Source organism: Sciurus vulgaris (assembly GCF_902686455.1).
Source record: "Sciurus vulgaris genome assembly, chromosome: 18".
Classification (NCBI taxonomy): domain Eukaryota; kingdom Metazoa; phylum Chordata; class Mammalia; order Rodentia; family Sciuridae; genus Sciurus; species Sciurus vulgaris.
Window position 1 is genome coordinate 29,296,026 of NC_136479.1, and position 25,617 is coordinate 29,321,642.

The following is a 25,617-nucleotide window of genomic DNA, read 5'->3' on the forward strand; positions in this document are numbered from 1 at the left end:
AGATTCCAAGTTCAAGGCCAACCTGGGCAACTTAGTAAGACCCTGTCTCAAAACAAAATAAAAAGGGGTGAGTATGTAGTTCAATGATGGAGTGCTTATGTGGCATTCAAGGGTCCCTGAGTTTGATACCCAGCAACATAAACATTCATCATCACATCATCATCAATATTGTGAGGGTGTACAGAACAAGGTATTCTTTACACCACTGGTGAGACTGTGTACTGGTACAATCACTGCAGAAAACAGGAAAGGAGGATTCCTAAAAAATTAAAAATAGAAATGCCAATGAGCCCACGATGCAACTTCTGGGTATATATATGAAGGAATTGAAATTAGGATCTTGAAAAATATCTTCAATCCCATGTTCACTGCAGTTGCACAATAGTAAAGATCTGGAAAAAACCTAAGTGTTCTGTCAACAAATTAACAAAGAAAATGTGGTATATGCACATCCAGGAATATTATTCAGTCTAAAAAAGAAGAAAATCATGCCATTTCCATAACAGCATGGATAACCCTGAAGGACAGGACATTATGTTAAGGGAAATAAGTGAGAAGCACAAGGACAAACACTACATGATAACACTTGTAAGACGAACTGAAAATACTAAACCAATAGAAGCACAGTAGAATGGTGACTGTCAGAGGCTGGTAGGAGGGTAACTAAGTGGGTAGCAAAGGAAACAAAGATTCTTGTTATGTAAGAGGAAAGAGTCATAGAGATCTGTTGAGCACTCAGTGCTTAGCATTAATAATACAATATTGCATATTTAAAAGCTTAAAAAGAGGAAAAATCTTATGTTACAAGTTCTTATCTCACAAAAGTAATAGTAAGGGCAAAAGTAGCATTTGGGAGATGACGGAGAGCTTGTACTGTGGATTGTGATGATGGCTTCATGGGTATACACTTATCTCCAAACTCATCAAGATAGGTAACTAGATAGGTAACTACTCCCCAAGAAGGGAATACCTAATTGCTTTACAGGGCACTTTCCTCATGTGCAAAGGAGGATACCATAGAAAAATGTTGTCTTACATTTTATTTGTTTAGGAACTTCCTTTAGCATTTTTCCTCTTTTTGGTGCATTATAGTTATACATAATGGTGAGATTCATCATTATATACTTTAAATGCACATGATATAACAATATAATTTGACCAATATTATTTTCCACTTATTCCTCCTTTCCCTCCTCCTGGTCCCTTTCCTCTACTCTACTGGTCTCCCTCGCATTTTCATGAGCTCCCACCCCACATCTCTCTCTTCCTTTATCCTCTCACAAATGAGAGAAAACATACCACTTTTGACTTTCTGAATATGGTTCATTTCACTTAACATAATGCTCCCAAGTTCCATCCATCTTCCTGCAAATAACATAATTTCACTCTTGCTTATGGAGGAAAAAAACTCCATTGTGTATAGATACACCAAGTTTTCTTCATCTATTCATTCATTAATGGACATCTATGCTGGTTCCATAGTTTGACTGTTGTGAATTGTGCTCTATAAACATGGGTATGCATGCCCCACTATGCTAATGCCGACTTTAATCCTTTAGAATAATACCAATGAGTGGTGTACCTGATTCCATTCCTAGTCTACTGATGGAACTCCATGCTAATGCACAGCCATTACACTAATTTACAATCCCAACAACAGTATAAAAGTGTTTCTTTTTCGTCACTTCTCCAGCATTTATTATTATTTGTATTCTTTTTTTAAAATTTTTTACAGACTGCATTTTGATTCATTGTACACAAATGAGGTACATCATTTTGTTTCTATCATTGTACATGTAGATTCATACCATTTGTGTAATCATACATCTATATAGGGTAATGATGTCTGTCTCATTCCACCATTTTACATACCCCACCTACCTCTCAGTTCCTTCTACATAATCCAAAGTTCCTCCATTCTTCTCTCACCCTCTACTTCCCCACCCCCATTATGTATCATTATCCACTTATCAGGGAAAACATTGGCCTTTGCTTTTTTGGGATTGGCTTATTTCACTAAGCATGATATTCTCCAATTCCATCCATTTATCTGTAAATGCCATATTATTATTCTTTATGGCTGAATAATATTCCATTGTGTATATATATATATATATATACCACAGTTTCTTTATCCATTCATCTGTTGAAGGGCATCTAGGTTGGTTCCACAATTTAGCTATTGTGAACTGAGCTGCTAAAAACATTGATGTGGCTGCATTACTGCAATATGCTGACTTTAAGCCCTTTGGGTATAAACCGAGGAGTGGGATAACTGGGTCAAAAGGTGGGCCCATTCCAAGTTTTCTGAGGATTCTCCACACTGCTTTCCAGAGTGGCTGCACCAATTTGCAACTCCAACAGCAATGTATGAGTGTGCCTTTTTCCCAACATCCACACCAACATCTATTATTGTTTCTGTTCTTGATAAGAAGTCATTCTAACTGGAGTAAGATGAAATCTTAGAGTTGTTTTAATTTGCATTTATTTAATTACTAGAGATGTTGAACACTTTTATTAATTGCCTGTATGTCTTCTGTAAAGTGTCCAGTTCCTTGGCCCATTTATTGACTGGGTTCTTTGTATTTTGGGTGTAAAGTTTTGTTAAGTTCTTTATAAATTTGGAGATAAGTGCTCTATCTGAAGTGGCCTTGGGTTTGTCTTATATAGCCTTTATGAGACTATATATAACTGAGGCAAGTTCTTTTTCTAGTTTCTGCAGTGTTCTTATGAATAGCTTATGAATTTTATCAAAGGCTTTCTCATTTGCTAAGAAGAAATGACTATGTGACTTCTATCTTTAATTATATTTATGTGGTGAATTACATGTATTGATTTGCATATGTTAAGCCATCCTTGCCTCGCTGGAATAAAACCAATTTGGTCATTCTGTACAATCTTAATATGTTGAATATGATTTGCTAATATTTTATTGAGGATTTTTTAATTTCAATAGGGATACTGATCTGCACTTTTCTTGATGTGTCCTTATCTGGTGTATAAGGGTGATCCTGGCTATTTAGAATGAGTCTGGAAGAGTTTCACACCTTTCCATTTCATAAAATAATTTCAGGACCATTGGCAGTAGTTCTTTAAAGGTAAAATTCAGTTGAGAATTCATCTGGTCCTGGGCTTTTCTTTATTGTAAGGTTTTTTTATTACTGCTTCTATCTCATTGTTAATTATTGGTCTGTTTAGGTTTTCTATCTCCTCTTGATTCAATTTTGACAGATCATGTGTGTCTAGAAATGTACCCATTTCTTCCAGGTTTTCTAATTTTTTTGGAGTATAAATATTCAAAATAGTCCCTAATGATCCTCTGGATTTCTGTATCACAATTTCTTCTTTCTCTTCTTTTTTCTCATCTCTTATTTTTTAATTTGGACCTTCTCTTCTTTTGGTTAGTTTGTCTAAGAATTTATCCATCTATTTTTTTCAAAGAACCAACTCTTTCTTTCATTGGTTCTTGTATTGTTGTTTTAGTCTCTATTTCATTGATTTCGGCTCTAATTTTAATTATTTTCTTCCTCCTACTGGTTTTGAAATTGGTTTACTGCTCTTTTTCAAGGGTCTTGAGGTGCATCATTAGGGTGTTTATTTGGGAACCTTCTGATTTTCTAAGGTAGGCACTCATAGCTATAAACCTTCCTCTTAGAACTGTATTCATAGTGTCCCAGAGGTTCTGGTATGCTGTATCACTATTTTTATTTGGTTCTAAGAATTTTTCAATTTCTCCCCTGAATTCTTCTATCATACATTTTTCTTTCGAAACAGTATTGTTCAATCTCCACGTATTTATATTGTTTCCATAGTGTTTTGGTATTGATTTCTAATTACTTTGTAAATATGCAACTTTTTGCATGTTTATGATACTGCATTAAAATACAATGTATAACACTACAAACTGATAAATAAATAATCTTTTAATGTATACCCAAAAAAGAAAAAAACAGAGTACGACTTCAATACTTGAATACTCCACACATATAGGAAGGTGTTTACTATGAAAAAGAGAAAAGAGCTAAAATCTGATCAGATGATAAACCTATATTCTTAAAAAGAGGAGAAAACACAGAGATGCCCTCCTTTATAAAAGTGATGCTCTGGTAATAGTTACCTACAAATAAAAAATACGTCCCCTTACAAAGTATAAGAGTAGCATTTTTAAAATGAAGTAAAAAACAAAGCATGTAGTACGCGTTATTTGTTCAGTTCCAAGCATACCTTGAAATCATTTATATTCAACTAATTGCTCTTGTTATTCAAAAGGGTCCAATTATTCTGAAAAAAGAACTGATAGGAATAATTTTAAGAGAATAAAACATTTGGAAAATACAGGTAATTTGACATTAAGCAAATATTAATCAAAATGTTTTCCCCCTGAAATTGTTCTTCAGATCCTATGGTAGGATTTATAAAATATTTAATAATAAAAAATATTACTGAGCTTTTCTTAAAAAATGTATTCTATTATGAAGAGTAGTTCATCTCAAACAAAATTAATTAATGAAGACAATCAGAATAACATCAAACTGAACACATAGTCAATTCCATTTATTTAAATTACAAATCAGAATTAGAAGGCTGAGCAGCCTGATTATTATATACTGTGATTCTAATAAAGAGGAGTTTTGAGATTCAGTTAAAACAAAATCAGCACAAGTTTTTAGAAAAGAAATAGTAGGTCACTGAAGAACATATTTGAAAAATTACAAGAACAATTTTATTACATAATTTTTTTAATTCTACTTTTTTTGCAGTGTCCTGAATAGATCTAAATTCTTATGGATTTCTATAATAATCCTATGTACTAATGCACAAAAATAGCAGCACTTTCAAGCAAAAGGGAGAAACAGATACAAAATTGAATATTAGGCATATGCTGTTTTGTATCATCTCTTTAGTCTAATGTCTCACCAGGGAAAAACAATCCAAAAAAGTTGCAAAGTCTTACACCTATTACCAGAATTCCTATACAAATTATGTTCACCTAACAGATGGGAATATTCATCGTAAGTCTACTGTTTATAAACACACATTTTTAAGCAGAGAAAGTTTCCTGGCTCTTTATAAGAAAGTATGATAAAATCTTAGCACCATATGCCTCTAAGTTATAGGAAATGCCTGCTCCTGTTTCCAACCAACACAGCAGGGAATGTTTGTATTCTCTATATCAAGGCAGAACTCTACAAGACTAACAGAATGAACCAGGGCTACTTCATTATAAGAAATAATGTTAAGAAAATTGAACAGGTAACTTCAATAAAACCAAGGGTTTAAATGCCCATTACTGTAAGGAGAATACCTCAGTTATGAACCAGCACTCTGAATGGACTAATAGAGGGACCCAGGAATTTCTCTAGGAAGCAGTCTCAGGATCATTTCAGTCCAAAAATAAGTAATTGCCTGGTTACCACTGGAGTGGACATTTGGTATGCTTGCTCTGCCTATGATCTGAACAATTACTCTGTATTTGGAGAGGTCTCCATTCTACAAGTCTTGGTAGAGACAGAGCGCTCTACCGAAATATGTGGATACAAATACCCCAATCAATAAATGGGCAAATGGACTAAACAGACACTTCTCAAAATAAGAAATATAAATGGACAACAAATAAAGGAGAAAATGCTCTCTATCTTTAGCAATTAGGGAAATGCAAATCAAACTACACTGAGATTTCATTTCACTCCAGTTAGAATGGCAGGCATCAAGAGTACAAATAATAATAAATACTGGAGAATGATGTGGGAGAGAGGGAACACTTCTACACTGCTGTTGGGACTGCACAACCACCATGGAAATCAGCATGGGGTTTCTCATATGGCGCCACTGTACCACTCCTCAGTATTTACTCTAAAGAATCACAGTCTTCACACAAGCATACCTATGTTCATAGCAGCATTAAGTCACAGTAGCCAAGTCATAAAACTAGCCTAGGTGTCCCTCAACAGAAGAAAGGAAAACATGGATAAAGAAAATGTGAAAAAAAAAGAAAAAAAGAAAATGTGAACTATATACACAATGGAATTTTTTTTAGCCATGAAGGAAAACAAAATTATGTTTTTTACAGGAAAATGGATAGAACTTAAGAATATATTAAATGAAATAAGTTACACTTAGAAAGCTAAGAGCTGCACGTTCACTCTAACATATGGGAGCTAGAGAGAAAGGAGGTGGGGGAGGGAAAGATGTATATGGAGTGGCAATCTCGAGAAAACCTAAGGGAGATCAGTAGAAGAGAGGAAAGGGACCAGGGGGAGGGCACACAGGAGGTAAAGGGGCAGTACGGGGGAACAAAATTTACCAAATTATATTGCTATGTTGTATGCATGTATGAATAAGTAATGTGAATCCCAGTATTATGTAAAATTGTAATGTACCCATAACAAAATTTTTAAACCACAAAAGAAAATAGAGTTAATATTGAAATGTAAAAGGCTCCCTAAGACTCTGTATCTGTATCTCTGGTTTATGTGATTTTCACTAACATCAATAATATTGCAGGGCCAATTCATTCTTCATTCATTTCTGCCTTTGTTTAATCAAAGCAAGGGCAGGAAAGGTAAAATCTGCATTAAATGAAACATGGATGTATGACTGGAGCCACTCCGTCAAATCTAGCATTATTAGAATTAAATAATTTCTTAAGTCAGTAAGAAATGGTATGTCAGAAAACCTTTGGGAAAGAAGACATTGATTTTTTTATGGTTAAAAAATCTCTTTTTCCATCTCCAATTACTTCTTTATAATGCCAGAATCTCTGTGGACATAAAAAATTGTGACAATTTTATCTTGAATTAAAGTATGAATGCAAATGTTAGTTTCTACACAGTTAAAAATATCCATATTAAGACATAATGGGAAAAGGGACTAAATGAGTAAATACTATCACATAAGAATAAGTGAATTCAAAACATAATTTTAAAAGCTTTTACTTGTCTCATTTAGAGGTATTTGTCAACAAGAAATCATGTTACAAATTAGTCTGGTCATTCTGATCAAAGTTCTTCACTCAGATTTCACAATGATCCCCTGATAAAAGAACCAAGAGGGATTAATTATCTAAATCCAAACCATCTCCAATTAAAAAAAAAAACCTTGAAAAGCTTAATACTAATTCTACTTCAGAGATATCCAGAAACATTTGTTATCTATTATAACTACATGGACTTGAAAAGACAGTCACACTAAAGCCAGTAATAAACACAAACAACACACAATTTTGTGGGAAAGACATAAACATGAGGCCATACTACATTAATACTAGACATCTAAATCAAATAATATAGCCCAAGATCATACCATATAAGCCTTGGGAGTCACTATTGGTTACTTTAACTTGGAGCAACAACAGTCCACCCATCCACTTTTACCTTCCAAAGTTTATTTTCCCCTTTTTTACAGATAAAAGGCAGAAGATCTTAATGCCTTCAAAATTAGAAATTCATCCTGTTAATTCAAGGACTTTCAAATATAAGTCTTGGATACAGAAAAAACTGGCCAAAATTAGACTGAAAATTTTATGCTTACCTTTCCAACCATTCAAAATCAAGAAACAGCAAGCACAAGGCCCTGGGTTCGACCCCAGCACCACAAAAAAAAAAAAAAAAAAAAAAAAAAAAAAAAAAAAAAAAAAAAAAAACCAAGAAACAAATTAAGTAGCTTTGGTCTAGATGGGATTCTATTTTTTTGGTTACAGCATGCAAGACTAGTTCAATGCAGCCAAAATATAACCTGTTGTAAGTCTGGCACTCCACAGAGTGGACCAACAAATATACAGATGAGTTTGGGTGGTTAAAGAAGAAACCCACTGGTTGTTTCAGCTATGAAAACAGTTCTCAAATAAATAGGCTCTTCTACGTGAGTACAAAGCTCAGGAGATTTAAAAACGACAAAAATAAACAATATGTAGGATATTCCTCTTGGCTTAGTGACAAAATTTTAACCTGGAGATTTGCCTCCAGATCTCAAGACTAAAGAATACAGACATGGGTCCAATCTGAGAAAAACTGACATGTTAATAAATAGTAAGTCTTCAGAAATTAGAACACAGTTTATCTGTCAACTGACTGTCTTATTTCTCTCAGCAATGTTTGAAGTTTTCAGTGTAAAAATCTTGCACATCACTTGTTAGATTTATCCTTTATGTATTTCAGATGTTTTTGTCACATATGGAAGAGTGTGTGTGTGTGTGTATTTACACATATATATGTGACAATATATAGTTGACACTCAGTATCTCTGTGGGGAATGACCCTGAGATATCCCTACCCAATACAAAAAATCCACAGGAGCTCAAGTCTCTTACATAAAGAGCAAAGTATTTGCATATCATTCCATGTACTTCTTTTTTTCTTTTTCTTTTTTTCTTTTTACAGACTGCATTTTGATTCATTGTATACAAATGGGGTACATCTTTTCGTTTCTATGGTTGTGCATGATGTAGATCATATCATTCATGTAATCATACATGTACATAGGGTAATGATGTCTGTCTCAGTCCACTACCATGTACTTTTAAATCATTTCTAAATTACTTACAATACTTGATACAAAGTAAATGCCTTGTAAATAGTTGTTATATTATTTAGAGTATGACAAGAAAAATGTCTATACATGTTCGGAATAGACACTTTCTTAAAAAATTTATTTTTCAACCTGGGCACCCTGTGGATACAGAGGGCCAGCTGTAACAATAATAAAATTTTAAATTTTTGCTAGTGTACAGAAATATAATTGATATTTATATATTGATCTTATATCTGATAACACTGCTGAACTCATCAGCAGCTTTTTACATGTATGACATTTCTGCATAGATTATCATCACACTTGAAAATAAAGAGAGCCGTATTTCTTTCTTTTGAATATGGTTGACTTATTTCTTTTTCTTACTGTATTGCACTGGCTACTAACTCCAGCTTGTGGTTTGCTGATTTGTGATTTAGTAGTTTTCAACATTTGGAAAAATTTTAGCATTATTTCTTTGAGGATTTTTCCTCCCCATCCTTCCTTTAGGAATTCCAGTTACACATACAATACCATCTGAAGTTTTCTAGTAACTTGTTAATGCTCTTTCATTGTGGGTTTTTTATTATGCCTCTTATTTTAGATAGTTCTATTGCTAAATCCTTAAGTAAATTAATATTTTCTTCTGCAATGACTAATCTGATAGTCCTGTTCAATATTTGCTTCATCTCAGATATATTATAGTTTTCATTTTTAGAAGTTTGATTTATATCTTTTAAATATCTTTCATGGCTCTACTTAGATTATATGTGTGTTAGTCAGCTTTTTGTCACAGTGGCAAAACACCTGAAATAAAAAAGTTAAAATGAGTGATTTATTTTGGCTCCTAGTTTCAGAGATTTTAGTCCATAGTCAGCTGGCTCCATTGCCCTGGGCCTGAAGTGAGGCAGAATATCATGATGGAAGGGTATGACAGAGGAACTCAGTTTATGACAGCCAGGAATGAGGGAGAGGGCCAGGGACCAGATACGGTACCCAAGGACATGCCCCAACAACTGGGTTCTATCATTTCCACCATCTCCCTGTAGTCCACTCAGACTACAAATTCATCAATGGAGCAATACACTGATGAGGTCAGTACCCTTATGCTTTGATCACTTGTCAAAAGCCCTACCTCTGAGCACTGTTGCATTGGGAACCAAACATTTTAACAATGAGCCTTTGGGGGACATTCAAGATCCAACTCTAACAATATAAAATAATCATGTGGTTTAATTGTCTTTCTCTAATTCTAATATCTGGCTCAGTCCAGCTTGGTTTCAATATATTAATTTTCCTCCTTTTTATAAGTCAGGCTTTCCTGTCTCTTTACAAGTCTGATAATCTTTGATTGGACTATAGACATTGTGAATTTTACCTTGTTGAGTACTGGATATTTTTGCATTTCCTATAAGTATTTCCAAGTTTTGTTCTCTGATTCTGTAAAGATACTTGGAAGCAATGTGATCATTTGGGGTTTTGTTTCTTAAGACTTGCTAGGCAGGACTGAAGGAGTAATTTTAGGACTAATATTTCCCCTTCATAAACTCAAGACAATCTCTGTATTCTAGTCAATAGTCCCAAAAGTTTTGAAGCTTTTCAGTTTGGCTGGTGAGGACAGGCCCTCTATCCATTCCTGGGCATGCATGGGAGTTACTACCTCTACTCTTCTGAGGCATTCTTTCCTTGGCCTGGTCATAGTTAGCATCAATCTCTAGGATATATAAAGAACTCAAAAAACTTAACACAAAAAAATAATAATAACCCAATTAATAAATGGGCTAAGGAACTGCACAGACACTTCACAGAAGATATACAACTGATCAACAAATATATGAAAAAATGTTCAACATCTCTAGCACTTAGAGAAATGCAAATCAAAACTACTCCAAGATTTCATCTCACTCCAATTAGAATGGCAATTATTAAGAATATAAGCAACACTAAGTGTTGGTGAGGATGTGGGGAAAAAGGTATACTCATACATTGCTGGGTGGGAATGCAAACTAGTGCAACCAATATGGAAAACAGTATGGAGATTTCTCAGAAAACATGGAATGGAACCACCATTTGACCCAGTTATCCCACTCCTCAGTTTATACCCAAAGGATTTAAAATCAACATACTACAGTGATGCAGACACATTAATGTTTATAACAGCTCAATTTACAATAAACTATGGACCCAACCCAGATGCCCTTCAACAGATGAATGGATAAAGAAAAAATGTAGCATATGTATATGATGGAATATTACTCAGCTTTAAAGAAGAATGAAATTCTGACATTTGCTGGTAAGTGGACGGAGTTAGAGAATATTATGCTAAGTGAAATAAGCCAAACCCAAAAAACCAAAGGCCAAAAATGAATGGTTTCTCTGATATGCAAAAGCTAATTCACAATTACGGGGGTGGGATAGGGAAGAACAGAGTTATTTTATGTTAGGTAGAGGAGTGAAAGGAGGGAAAGGGGTATGGGGGAAGGAATGACAGTAGAGTGAAACAGACATTATTACCTCATGTACACGTATAACTGCATGACCAGTGTGATCATGCAGTAGGTATAATCAGAAAAATAACAGATTATATTCTATGTATTATCTATCAAAAATGTAGAAATGTATTCTACTGTCATGTACAACTAATTAGAATAAAATAAAAATATTTTTTAAAAAGTGATGATGAAGGATCTGCTGAATACTCAAGGCCTCCAGAATCCTTTTTTCATGCAGCTCCTTCTTTCTTATACCCAATCTGGGAAAATTTAACTGGCTCAATGTCTCCAAATCCTCAGATCTCTTTAACTTCACAAGTCTGCCACATTTCACCTGCATTCTTTTTTGAGTCATGACCTGGAAATTCTTTCAAGGCAGCAAGATAAAGGCAATTACAGGGCTCAACTTATTGTATTTCAGCTCTCAGAGATCACCATCCTTCATTGCCTGATATTCAGTGTCTCACAAACAATTCTTTCCTATCTATCGCTGAGCTTTATCATTGATTCACATAAATCTGATCCCTGTTAGTCTATCTTAGCCCAGGATGCTAGACTTAATGGAGCCCAGAATAAGGGAGGAGTCAGCACCAGGATTAGACTGCATTTCTGAAGTAACCCTTCCAATTGAGTCACATATCCCATCCTACCAGACATTACCAGAGACATATGTTGTGAACAAGGATACTGTGAGGAGTTTCTAGTAACCCTACAGAAGAGTTAAACACAGATCCTTAATGTTCTAGAACATGATCATGCCTTCTGCAACAGGGAACTACATGCACTGAAAAGCACTCCTAGTGAGCTTAGTATAAACCAAAGCCCAACCATGGGTATTAAGAAAACATGCAACTGAAGGTAACTGTTATAAGGGAATTATTATCAAAGCTAGGTAATCCTAAGAGTAAGGCTACTTTCTCAACTACACTCAGGCCTCACCAGTTGATGGGGCAGTTACACTGGGCCTGGGTTTATATAATGTCACCTCAATGCTGAAAATGGAGATGCCACAACCATAGTCTGTCTTACAGGTGGTCAAAAGGAACACAGTGAAGGAATATCCTCTCAAGAAGGGAGAAGGGTAGGCAATACACTTGGTTCTTATCTTTGGACAGGGAGATCTGAAAAAGGAATGGCTTGAAAATTGATATAAAAAGATACTTGGGCAACAGTGAATGCTTAGCTGACGGGGAAGAGGCCTAGGAGGAGAAAGAAGGGAAAAGAAAGAGTCACTTGTCAATAGACCAATGGAGATGGATATAAAATATGGATATTTTAATAACACTAGAGAGTTTCCACTTTCAATAAGGTATTCAACAATCCACCAGACAGGATGACTCAAGTGTGGAAGTAATCTAGATTTCCTCATACCACTGAAGTGTTACATGATCAAATTAACAACACTGGCAAGGCCTGAGGCCATGATGGAGTGCAAGAGAACTGACTTCTCCTTATCAAAGCTGACCTGGCATTTATACTGTTAGATGCAAACCTGACAATAGTACAGACGGATGTTGAGCCCTCATTATAGCACTGTTCTCTAAATGGTCACTTGACTGCATGATTGTATCTGCCCCTTCCAACATGGTATCAAACTTGGATATCTGTTCTGGATATGGATCTGCCTTCCGAGCTCACTGACTCAGCCAAAACCACCATCTGGGGACGTACACAACATTCAATCTATAAGCCTGGCAGCCTGCACGGCACTGCCCCAGATGTGGAACTATTTCACTTAAAGGAGGAGGTGCGAAAAGAGATGCTTGACAGGGGACCTGATAGTCACACTATTTATAACATCGACTAGAAATAGTCATGCTAATAGAACATGGAATTTGGAATAACACTGTGTAGTGTTTGACACCATTCTCCAAAGATATATGTGTTGAACCAGTGACCATAACTAAGGGATCAAGATCTAAATGGCCTTATTCCAGGGACCTATTTGTGTTTCTCAACATGAAGCTCTTTTGTATCAGAGATATTGGTTCTTAAGGGCAAGTGTATCCTACAGGCCATAGAGGAAAAAAACCAGAGAACCTTAATCTAAAATTGACCCTGGTCCACTTTGTCTTCTGCATGCCAGGAGAGCTCCAAGAAATTAGTTACTACTTTTATTTTTTTTTGGGGGGGTGGGGGTGGTGAAGTACCAAGGATTAAACTCGGGGACTCAACCACTGAGCCATATCTCCAGCCCTATTTTGTACTTTATTTAGAGACAGGGTCTCACTGAATTGCTTAGTACCTCACTTTTGCTGAGGCTGGCCTTGAACTCAAGATCCTTCTGTGTCAACCTCCAGAACTGCTAAGATTACAGGCGTGTGCCACCACACCTGGCTAGTTATTACTTTTATGGAGGCAACTAACCTGATTACCTAAGAAACAGGGTTGGTGCCAAATGGTATAAAAGAGGAGGGAATTCACTGAGGTCTCTCTTACAGCTCCCAAGATCATCTGCAATGACAACATCCATGGCCCCAAAAAAGCAAGGCAACTAAAAGCAGAGGTAAAGGTTAGATCAAGCTACCAGCAAGCACCTCAGATCAACTGGAGTTCTGGATGGCAGATAGGTATACCTAGAATGGGATAGGGATAAAAGAGAAATATAGGATCAAATAGAGTCTTAAGACTTGCACAAATAAGAAAAATAGCTTGTTATCCTAACTCTCTTAAAAGAGGTCCTTGTAGAAACTGTAGCTAATTATCTCTTGGAGGATATTCTTTGATGCCCTTAATAGTAGGTACAGGTGACCCGAGGGGTTCAAAAACAGACTCAATGCTATACTCCTGGCTCTACCTTTAGCCTGAGCCACTGCTGTGGTCAGCGGTTCCATGTAGTCTGGAGTGGCTTAATGCCAGTGCAACTGGCAGCAGAAGTGTCTCCACCATGCCTCATGTTTCCTGGGGATTCTCTGGTGCCACATCTAGAATGTTTAATTGAGCACTAATGCTTGAACTAATTAGAAATTAAGGCCAGTGACCATAGGGCCAATATTTATCTATCAAATATGGAAGTTGATAAACATCTTTCACAGTCATGCATAAGGGTGGACATTTCTGAGATGCATTTCATAAGGCTCCAGAGAAGTTCCAAGTGCGACTGGGCTTCAGCCACTTACAGTGACCCCCAGGTTGATAATACATGCCTTTGTAGGCCTTCCTCCTTGTTTCTTTGCCCTGCCCACATTAGCTTGAATGTTAATCTGCATTCATTTGATTACATGTATTTTTATGTAGATCATGATCTGGCTAAAAACTCTCCTGTGGAATACTTATTTTCATACTACTAACTTGTGATTTTTGTGGGACTCTAATATGTCCTCATGCCTAGAAAGGAGAATTCCTCCCCATTATTCACCTAATGTTTTACAATTTGTTGATATTTTTTTATGCTTATATTTCTAGATGTACTTGAGAACAATTTCCTCAAACTACCCACCAAAAAATCTCATTGGCATTTTTTATTAAAATATCCTATTGATAGTAGGTTTAATAAGAGACCCACTGATAACAGGTTAAACTTCTACAATAATTTCACAGGAAACAGCATTTTTACAATGCCTTAGTTTCCTATCCAGGATCCTCTTTTCTATCTCTCAGGGTGGCTTTGTGTGACTTTTCTTCATGTTGGTTCTATTCATTTCTTATAAAAGTTATTCCCAGGCATTTACTAATTTTTATTGATATTGTGAATTTTTTGCCTTTTTATAAAACATAAGAAAAATAACTTTCCTTTTAATCATTCACATTCTTACTGGAAATTTCTATTGTTGGAGTGTCATAGAATTGAAAGAGAGAGAGGTCTCATAAGAAAATTTTAAGATATGCAGCAGTTTAGAGTATCCAATTATTTCTCTTTATAACAACTAATATTGTGCTGACATTAAGGAATTCTTTGCACATGCATACACAAGTACACACATTAAATATAAGCATGACATTTTTTTTTCCAAAGTATAAAATGATTTACAGTAAATGTTTTCTAGAAAAAATAGATGCAAATCCACCTAAGACACTCATACAACCTTGGCTTAACTATTGAAACTACTATCAATTTGCCGGTGTCACTTGTGCTTAAATTCAGATTATCCACATGAAATGTAACATTTGAAATGCACTGAAACAGCAAAGAAAGTGCTATTTTTAATTGAAGCTGGAAAAGGTGAAATTATTTACTTGCTGTTTTTAAGATTAGCATTGTCATAACTAACACCAGGGAAAGAATAATAGGGTCTCACTTTCAGGTAAGAAACAGGTACCATTTTCATAAAGAATCCACATTTTCCAATTTGAGGGTTAGAAAGGTCTCACAAAGGTTAATACATGAAGGTACTTATATATGAAAGTTGAAGGTGCTTATTAGAAGAAAGTAGATAAAAGAGTCATTGGAAAAAAATAGCGTAAGATTTTTGGACAGGTTTTATATCCTGAAAAAATTATGACAAAATATGATGGATTCTTGATAATCCGTCTGAGTACCTGAAGCCCTCAGTGAACAGAATGTAATTCATCACATCTACCCCAAACCATTCTTCCTCCAGAATCACCCATTTCTTTCTATCAAGTTTCCAGTGCAATGTAGTGAAGTAGTTGTCTCATTTCAATGGCCTATACGTAATAAGTCACTCCCTCATTCTTGCTCAATACAGCCAACAGAGATTGTCTTGTGGTGGCCTATCAAGGCTTTTTTCAAATGAACCGGCAAATTTGCAAGTGAAAGGAGGAATGCAGAACAAAACAAAACACCTCAAGAATTTTGAAGTCAACACCAAAACTCTTATATCATAAATTTAAGAATTTGCATAAAACAGTGGCATACTTGTTCATTTTGTGATTTCAAAACAAAACTGTTACACAACTGTTTTAAATACATCCAGTAGAATTCAAATAATATTATGATTTGACATATGTCTTATCCATTTTTACTGAAAGGAAGCCTAATAAATAGAACTTCAATATTGTTCTTTTTCAATCTTGCACCCTTAAGGTGTAGTCCCACAGGAAGACACCTAATGGACCTGTGTACCCTTCCTCTGTGAAGTGGGAGAAATTATTAAACAGGGATAGGAAAAGACAACTGGCAAGGAGGCTGCACAAAAGGCATGTTCTTGGACAACCTAGTTCCAGACAATATATATAAGGAAACTGAAGATCTAGACCAAAAATTTTCTATTCCACTATCCATGATATATACCCAACTCTGAGAACCACTGTTACACACTTTCTACATCACTACTTTTCTTTCTTTCTTTCTTTTTGTGGTGTTGGGGATTGAACCCAGCAGTGCTCTACCACTGACTACATTCTCAGTCCTTTTATTTTGAGACAGGGTCTCACTAAATTGCCCAGGCTGTCCTTGAACAATCTTCCCTGCCTCAGCCTCCTGAGTCACTGGGATTGCAGGCATAGGCCCCAGAGCCCAGTCACAGCACTAATTCTTTTTTATTAGGAAGAACAATCTGGGTTCTTTTGAAACATTATTGCTTTCTTCCTAGAGCACATACATTTTGCATTTAATTTTCATGAGAATGTGATAGGTGTTTTATTACACCCATTTTACAGATGAGGAAAATAAGAACAAAATGGTTAACTTCTCCAAAGTCACAGAGATAGTAAATTGAGTCGCAAGTACTTCAACTCAAATCACCTACTGTTCCAATCCACTACTTACACATGGTTCTCATTTCTAAGTTTTCCATTTTAATTTTTGCTTTTATTCCCCTACTAACAAACCAAGTCCCATAATGTCACATAATAATACTGTAGAATGTTGACTAGATTAATTAGAGGATTACTTGTGAGCCAGAAAATATACTGTTTTATATACATTAGAATCTTCCAATGCTTACAATAATCCAAGGGAGGTGTGATTGACCCCATCTTGCAGATCCTTATAGTAGAATCACAGCTGGCCTGCCCAAGGCCACGATGCTAATGCTAACAGGGAGTGGAGCTGAGATTCTAACCTAGAGATACTTAAGTTCATGACAAATAAATTTAAAATTATGGCTAAATTGTTCCCCCACAAAGCAGATAATATTTTTTTTTTTAAAAGGTATACCTAATAATTTAAGAGGAGGTCACAAATTCAAATGTCTTTAAAGAGTGAGCAGATCATGGAAACAATCAAATCAAGTGTGGGGTGATAAGGAACAGCCGCTGGAGGGCCAGGCCAAAAACAAGAGTTATGAGCTAGTACCACACAGTCATTGCTCCTGTGCTAGGCTGCAACCCAGGGTGGCCTGTCCTCTGACTGGCCTAGGGAAAAGGAAAGCTAGCAGGGGTTTCACAGGAACACTCACTACTGGCAATCAATAAAGAGAGAGAGAGAGAGAGAGATGACCCGGCCTCCCCCACCCCGTAGAGCACTTCGGAGAGCATGGCACTGCTGACTTCTGTTTCCATCGGAGCCTCTTGGGTTCTGTGGGCACCACCAGCTCTCTGTCCTACTCAGAGCTGCATCAGCAGCCTAACAACCTCTGTAGAGAAATGGAGCTGAAACAGCAAAACCCAGGAGCTCTCAAGTCCTGTGAGGAGAAACTGAGCCTCAAAAGGCAGTGCTGGGCTGCTTCCTGGGTGGAGTAGCACTTCAGACTTATCCTCATCTCCAGCTCTGCCCCTTGACCTCTTCCCCCACATGCTGCTCCTTCCTTCCCCATGATTCCATCCTTTCCTATGCCAACTCAAAAATACAGCTGGAAATGTTTTTGTTGATTGCTCAGAGTTCCAGAGAACTACCAACCTAAAAGTTTCTATTTAAACATGTATAGCCTGTTAAATAGAAATAATAATTTTGGGTAGAGGTATAGTCACAAAAAAGTAAATTTGTCATGTTAAAGCATTATATGAATTCTCTGTAACTGCACTATATTTTGTCTAACAGTTTCGCTAACAGGCTTACTTTTACAAATATAATGACAGACTTCTATAAGAAAATACAATCTATATCAAATAGTTAAATCCCATTCTAATTATGTGTTCAAATCTAGTCCTCTAATCCTTAATGCATTAGAAATCCAAGCCAAAATTTTCACCCCTTATGCTATTATGACCCATAAAGCAAGTATTCTAAACACATAAATCTGAAATGGAATCTTATTTGCAATCAATCAATTACTTATATTCGCTGCTGTAGGTGGTGAGCTCACTGTCATTGTGCATCCACTTGAATTCCAAAGGCCAGCTCCCTTCTGCAAGGCAAGTGAGGACAAGGCGATTCCCTTCCAGGTGCATCTGCGGTAGGCCTGGCTCTGTTTTAAAATATGGTGCAACATCATCTGAGATTTAAAAAGAGGGGAGGGGAGAGAAAGAAGAACACTGAATAAACATGAAAATAACATGAATCCAATTAATAAAATAAGTAAACAAAATTTAACCCTAAGTTTTCAACTCTGTGAATCTGCTAACAAAATGGACACAGGTGCATTAAAGTGGGTTGGAAATCATAATGGAGGGCTTGAATATGTATATATATTTTCATATATTTTTTCCAAAAGTTCTCATTCACTGTTTACTTTTCTCAAAATAAAAGACCTCTAAAAACATGATAATTATGTCAAAGATACTCTAAGTACCTTTGGACACCTAAGTTTTTTTTAGGTGTCCCTCATCTAGGATAATGAAGAAAAAAATGCATTAAAGAGAAGAAATAATGAATGTTTTACCCAAGTAAGTAGCAAATAGTCCCTGATCAGCAGAAATATCCAACAGAAATATCCAGATGATATTTCACAAGGCCAAAAACTCAATGATACCACTATTTGAAAGTATCTGACAGGTTCATCCCCGTCCTTTCTACTTATGATTAATACTAGCTTATGGAAAGGACATATCAGGTAATCCCTGCTCTTTGGTTTTAACTAGGCAATCTATTTTCAAAGTAACAATCAAGACTATAATAGAGAAATTTCTTCACATAGCCTTCAGTAAGTTTTTTAAAAAGTGACCAGGATAAGCAAGATTAGCATGCACACACAAATGACATGACTCGTAAGCTTCCTCCTTCTCTCTCTCTCTCATACACACACACACACACAGTCCCCTCAGTGACTTTAAAGGGTTATAGAATAATCCTGTGTGGTATAATCACACAATGAAATATTACACAGCAATGAGAATGACCCACCTATTCTACACATGGTATCACAAATAAGTTTCATAGATAAAATGCTAAATGATAGAACTCAGATGGACAGAATTAAAGGTGAAAGTACATGCTTTATTTGCAAGCGTATAAAAGTTCAGGACCAGGCAAAACTACGCTAAGGTGTTAGCAGGGTAAATATTATCTATGGAGGATTGGAAAGTGATAAAGAGGGGCTTCAGGGAATGTGTGACATAGCTCTATCTATTTTGTGGAAATTCACAAAATTCTACAAATGCTTTGTGCTTTTCTTGCATGTGTGCCTCTGGGTTTTTTAAAATCTTTGTTTTAAATGGATGCAGGACATTTGGTTTCTACATCTAATTCCATCACCTATTAGTTACATGACCCTGATCAGAACAGGTGGGCTTGTTTCTTCATCAGTAAAATAAACAAAATTAGGTGACCTCTCATTTTTCTACTAAAATCCCATAAGACTCACTATGCAGTCAGAATCAGCATTCAGTCTATCTTTCAGGCCTCCACCCTCTCTGCTCCATACATACAAGACTGCTTTTACATATAACCAGGACAAAGCTCCTTCCCACCCCAGGGCCTGTATTTGCCATTCCCTCACCTGATACACTCTGCATGCTGATTTGTCTCCTCAGTTAACTAAAGCTCCTCCCCACCAACATGCCCTATATTTATTGCAATCACAATATTTGTATCAGAGTTTGAAATTATTTATAGATTATGCCTTAGTACTTTTCCTGTCTTAATCATTTCTGAATTCCCAGGACCTAGAACAATGCCAGAAACAGAGTAGATAATAAATAAATTTGTATAGAGTGAATAAATATAATAGCAGTAAAGAAAAATATAAGAAATAGCTTTCATTTATTGAGTAATTAACATGTATTAGAAATTGTCCTGTTTTAGATGAACTTATTTCGTTTTTGCAAAATCCTATGATATAGATGTCATTATTATACCTATTTTACAGAGCAATAAACAGAAGCACAAAGAATTTAAATAAACTGCTCAAGAACTACCCAGACATAAATGGTTATGTAAACCCAGATAATCCAGGTCTAGAACTCAAGCAATTCTATATATATGATTCTAAATGTCACAAATTTCTCAAAAGCAGGAATTTTCTTCTCAATCCATATCTAACTTCAAAGTTTTGGTAACTTGTTTTGTGGACTTCCTTAGCTGGACTTTATAATTAAATTAGTATTTCTTTAACAAATTAAACATCAAATACTATAACAGCATTAAAATTGTACATGAAAGTGTAGTTGCACATGAAAGTGTTGCACATACACTAACACTAAATATACACTCCCTGTTCCACAGGTCCTACTTCTGCAGATTCAATCAACTGCAGGTAGAAAGTATTCAGAAAATACACTGTCCTGAACAAGACCTGAGTTTTTTCTTCATGTCATTATTTCCTGTGCAGTGCAGTAACTACTGGCATAGCATTTACATCATATTAAGAGTTATACATAATCTACAGATGATTTAAAGTGTATGGGAGCATATGTGTTATATGCATAGACTACACCATCTATATATGGGATGTGAGCACCTGTGGATTTTGATATACACAGCAGGGTCTTGGAACCAATCCCTAGTGGATACAGAGCTATGATTGTATAATTTATCTTTGTGTTGACCAATTACACATAGTTGATATATTGGTAGTACTAACCACTTACTAGTATTCATTAATTTGTTCACTCAAATAAATGCTAAATTGCATCTGTGTGGTCAGAACATATAGTAAGGTGATTTAAACCAGTCAATGAGGATTGAATGCAGGAGTTGAGCACTAAAGAATTAGAATTCAAATACTCCAGCAATAGTAAACTCAAGGGGCCAGGAGGAGACATGGTGAATGACTTTGAGAAGTAAAGAGAGAGAGAGAGAGAGAGAGAGAGAGAGAGAGAGAGAGAGAGAAATAGCCCTTACTGCAGGGGCAAAGAGTGAATGAAGGCAGGGTGTGCTGGGCCCAGATTCTGCAGGGCAAGCACATGCCATCCTGCACGTATACCACTGATGCCCACTTCACAATAAAAGTGTTCTCATTTGAGTAACAGATGATATGATCACCCTGTTTATACATCTCAGTCAAAAGTACTGGCAATGCGAAGGTGATGATAAGCTATCACTATCAAAGAATTGCAGGGAGCCTTTGAAAAGGTTGTGTAGTTCAAGATTATTCTGGTTGCACTGCAGAGAAAAGAGCTAAAGAAGAACTGGGGTAGTGGGAGATGAATTTGGAGGCCACTACAGTGATACAGGTAAAATGCCCCAAGAGGTGACAGATGGTAGGTCGGGCAAAGATAGTAGTTGGAACTGTGATGGAAGAGATGGAGCGGAATGGGTGGTTTTAATGTACTAAGTGGCAAAAAAGATTCAATAATGGGTTGGGTATGGGAGTGAAGATGACAGAGCTGGTCCAAAAGGACTCTCAGGTTTCTGGTTTGTATAATTTTCTGGTCAATAAACACACAGTGATTCTATGTGCTAGACCCTGTAATCAGCATTGGGAATACAAAGAGAGTAAGATGTGGTAACCATCCCTTAAGAGGTTATGTCTAAGTCTGATGACACAGGAATATAAACAGTCAAGTGTTAGGTGCTGTAATAAAACATGTCAAAGTCAGGAGGAGCCAATGATCCAGGTCCTGTTATAAGAGTTTTACCTGCTCCTGTTGCACATGACATGGTCTAAGCTGCATTTCAAGTGCATTCCTAGGTTTTGACTGTCAACGGTGTGTCCAATTTCCCTTTTTGCTATGTACTTCAACTAAAATCATCCACTCTTATGACCCAAAGAGTGTAATAAAGCTGAATTGAAATGGATATAGCTTTGATACCTTGGGATTTACTGTGCTGCAGGCTTTATTAATGTCTTGCCATTTGCACTCTCTTTAACAATAGAAAAAGAAATGCCACTTCATATGATTCCAGTGTCCTACATGCATGAGTCATAAAAAATACATCTTTTTGAAAGGAAAAGCTTCAAGATAGAAGCTTTAGAATTTGAATTTGGTTTTACAATTGACAGTGCATCATCAATTTAATACATTATACAATGGTTTTGAATTTAAATCATGCCAGCCCTCAATTCTTCAAAGAATTCATAGTTAACCAAACATGCCTACACAAATGTACAAATTATCATGCTGGGTACTGTGATCTAGCAGAAAATTTTTCACAAAGAATAGTTTCCTAAAATTTGCAACAAATATTTTTGTAATCTAAGTGACCATAGAATCATGGTTAGCATAGATGCTGATATTTATTACAAGAAGAAGGAAGGGCAAATGATGTCAATGTTCTGGATTTTTAAACTTCTAATAATTAAAATTATTACCACAAATATTTTAACATAGATTAGCCAATGTGAGAATAATAATCCTTCTGAGTCCAGCATTATCTATCACTGAAAAATATGCAAGATCTTGAAATTTAAAGAGGACATAAAGGTAACAAAGCACAAAAGCTATTGGAAGAGAAAGAGGACAGATTAGTATTCAGGTGTGCACAGACCCTCTACACGAGCATTTGTTCTTTCTATACTTTAAATAGGATAAAGAAAAGCTTGAAAAAATCCATAAAGCAGAAAAAAATGACTGAATTACCTCTAAGGTAAAGTTATCAAACTTTGACCTGGGAAAAAGCCAATGGTGCACTTAACGCTCTTTGAGAGGTAGGTATGTATGTGTTTCAAATAATAACTAATAGTTCGCCCCCCCACAAAGAAAATAAATAGATTATGCACACTTACATATTCTAACAATGAACATTCTTAGATCCTAGAATGAATTACCAAGGAAAACTGTGAAATTTCCATTTTCATACTTTTAAATAGAACGTAAATCATTTATGAAAGAGAGACTCTCATTTGTCTGGATAATACAGATTTAAGGTCCATCCAAAGGAGAGGAACAGAGTTAATGTTCTTTCAAGACAACATCATAATTTTATGATGTCAAAGTCAGTCCCCTAAATGAACTTTTAAGGTCTTTAGATAGCATGTAAATGGATTTCACTTCACCTGCCCGATGCAAAGATAATCTTCTCATCTAGAAAGGGACTATGACCCATGTGCCAGAGTAGAAATAGTTTCCATGGAGAGCAGAGAAACAAGAGAAGTCAAAACTGAGCCTCGTCCTTTGGTTTGGCTCCCTTACATGCAGAAGGGGGCTGTCCTATGGGTCTTAATTGTCTGCTCCATAAGGGAAAACTGATAATCTTTTGAGACCCCTTATGGTTGGATGAACAGGAATCAACTATTAGGTACTCAAAACATGAAACTTCAAGCTATTCGGTGACTCTGCCAATGGGAGATTCAACAAAGATAAACGTGATCTACTCAGTAATTTGTCCTTTTCTCCTTTCTTTTCAAGTGATAATGAATAAAGAAATAATAATCAACCTCCACTTAGCAGAGGAAACAACAGAAACACAAACGAGGATGAAACCACATGTTCTGTTGACTTGAGGAGGAAATCTACTGAGCCCTCGTAATCAGACCATCAATCAGGTGTGAGTCCAGCAGGGAGTCGCAGCATGAATGGGCAATCAGCCGGAGCAGGACCTTTTATTACCGAACTCTGCTTTTGCCACAGTTAAATTTCCCAGGGCGACTAATCTTTTGGTTTAAACCACTAATCTTCTCTTCCAAACTTCTTTTATATCAAATTCAAACATTTTCATGCCCCAAGCTTATGAATTTGCCACTAACACAAAGTTTTATTTTTCAAATTCCAGTGAGAAACAAAAGCACAGGGCATAATGTATCATTTGTGAACTATTCTGAAAAATATGGGTAGAAGATCCTGTTCTGGTAAATGCAGTCATTCCAATTTAAGCTACTGGCAGTTCATTATGTACACCTATTGAAGCCAAGAATTTAATCTCACGGTATAATGTGTTTTTTCACAATAGTAATATTAATCTTTTTAAAGAAAACAATTATGTATTTAAAATGCATTTCTGAGCTAAAAATTTAAAAATATTACTTGATACATTCTACTGTGGTTAAATCTTCTGATATGAAAATGTCGACCTGTCGCGCTCTTAAGAGGACCCTACTGTTTCAGGACAAAATCCCCTAAATGCTTTAGCACAGGCAATTCAAGCTTCACTTTCTATGACCACCATGTAAACCTTTGTGTAGTTAAAGGTAAAATGAGGACAGGAGGAAAGAGAGGGTAAATCAGTGGTAGATAATAATTCCTACACTAGCTAATTATCATTCCAGTAAAGAGCTGGTTCTATCATCATAGCTAAATTTCAGGCTTTGTTACCATATCAGAAATATTAATAAATATTTTCCAGTGGTAGATTTTCAATATAATAGACTGTACTATCATATTCTGTGGTTCAAACAAACAAACAAAAAAAGTACCCAGCTTCTCTGTATGTCACTTTATATACTACTATCTGGTAAAATAAGTATCAGAATTCCAGGTGAAAGGTTGCTACAACTAAACAAATATATATTTGATTTCAAACATAACCCCAAAAAATGAAACTATCATGATGACTGCAAATTACAAGAAAAAAGGTGTTTTTCGAACTGTTCCCCTATCACACTCAAACGTTTCCAGTGGGGTAGGACTAGAAGTTTACCTACGACAGGTCACGCCCATGTGTTCCTCTTTCAGCGCCATGTAGGATCTCTAAACAGTGTGAGAAAGGCCTCAATGCCTTCCCAGTTCTGCAGATCATTGCACAGAAGAGGAGTTCTGTGGTGAGCATCCTAGAAATAGTGTTAGGCCAGCCTGGTGCTTGACCAGAGCATGCTTATCTAGCTGCTCCAATGCTGGACACCACGGGTGTGGTTGAACGGACAAGCTGAAGCTAAGCTCAGCTTATGGTGACACACCTAGGACACCAGATGGGTGTAATCACAGGATGGAAACCCACAACCAGAACTTAGAAGCTGCACTAAAGCCCCAAGCCTTTTGGAGTAGCAGAACTGGTACAGGACTGGATGACATCAGAGATAACGCCCGACACTGTGCTCCCCTGTGATCCCTGCCACAGTCCAGGAGGAACCCGACCATAGCTCCTCAACTAAGACACATCACGGCAAGCATGTTCTGGGTTCAGCACTAGGAGAAATAGGTTAGGCTTAGAATAGGACTGAAATGATGTGTGGTACCTTGTGTGATGCATAAGAGGAGTTAAACTTACCCACCGACTCCTAGTCACTAAGACACTCATGACAAGGCCCAAAACAGATACCCTCACTAGCCGCTGCTCCATTTATAAACCGAGGCACTTGGTCATTCCTCAAGCATTCCCTGAGCATCTCCTGGCTGCTGGGCACTGGGGATTAGAGCTGGCCCTACTCAATGAGCTCATGGTGTAGAAAATAAGACTTGTAAATGAGCCAAGAAAAATACCATAAGCAGAGGTGACAGAGGTATGAAGTCAGTACTGTGAGAAGGACCTTGATGGGGTTCACAGATAAGAACCGCCCTGTGGCTGAAGTCCTCACATTTC

The 25,617-nt window shown here is 36.4% G+C and overlaps 1 protein-coding gene across 3 annotated transcripts in view; it reads right to left on the reverse strand.

Moving 5' to 3' along the window:
- SDK1 (sidekick cell adhesion molecule 1) overlaps positions 1-25,617 on the reverse strand; it is an 871,941-nt gene that overhangs the window by 516,350 nt on the left and 329,974 nt on the right. For all 3 annotated transcript variants that reach the window (XR_013760645.1, XR_013760646.1, XM_079120438.1), the window contains exon 2: positions 18,118-18,277. Coding sequence is in view for 1 of the 3 variants with exons in the window: in XM_079120438.1 (XP_078976564.1) it covers positions 18,118-18,277 (160 nt within the window). In the remaining 2 variants the exon portion in view is untranslated. The remainder of the gene's footprint in view (positions 1-18,117; positions 18,278-25,617) is intronic.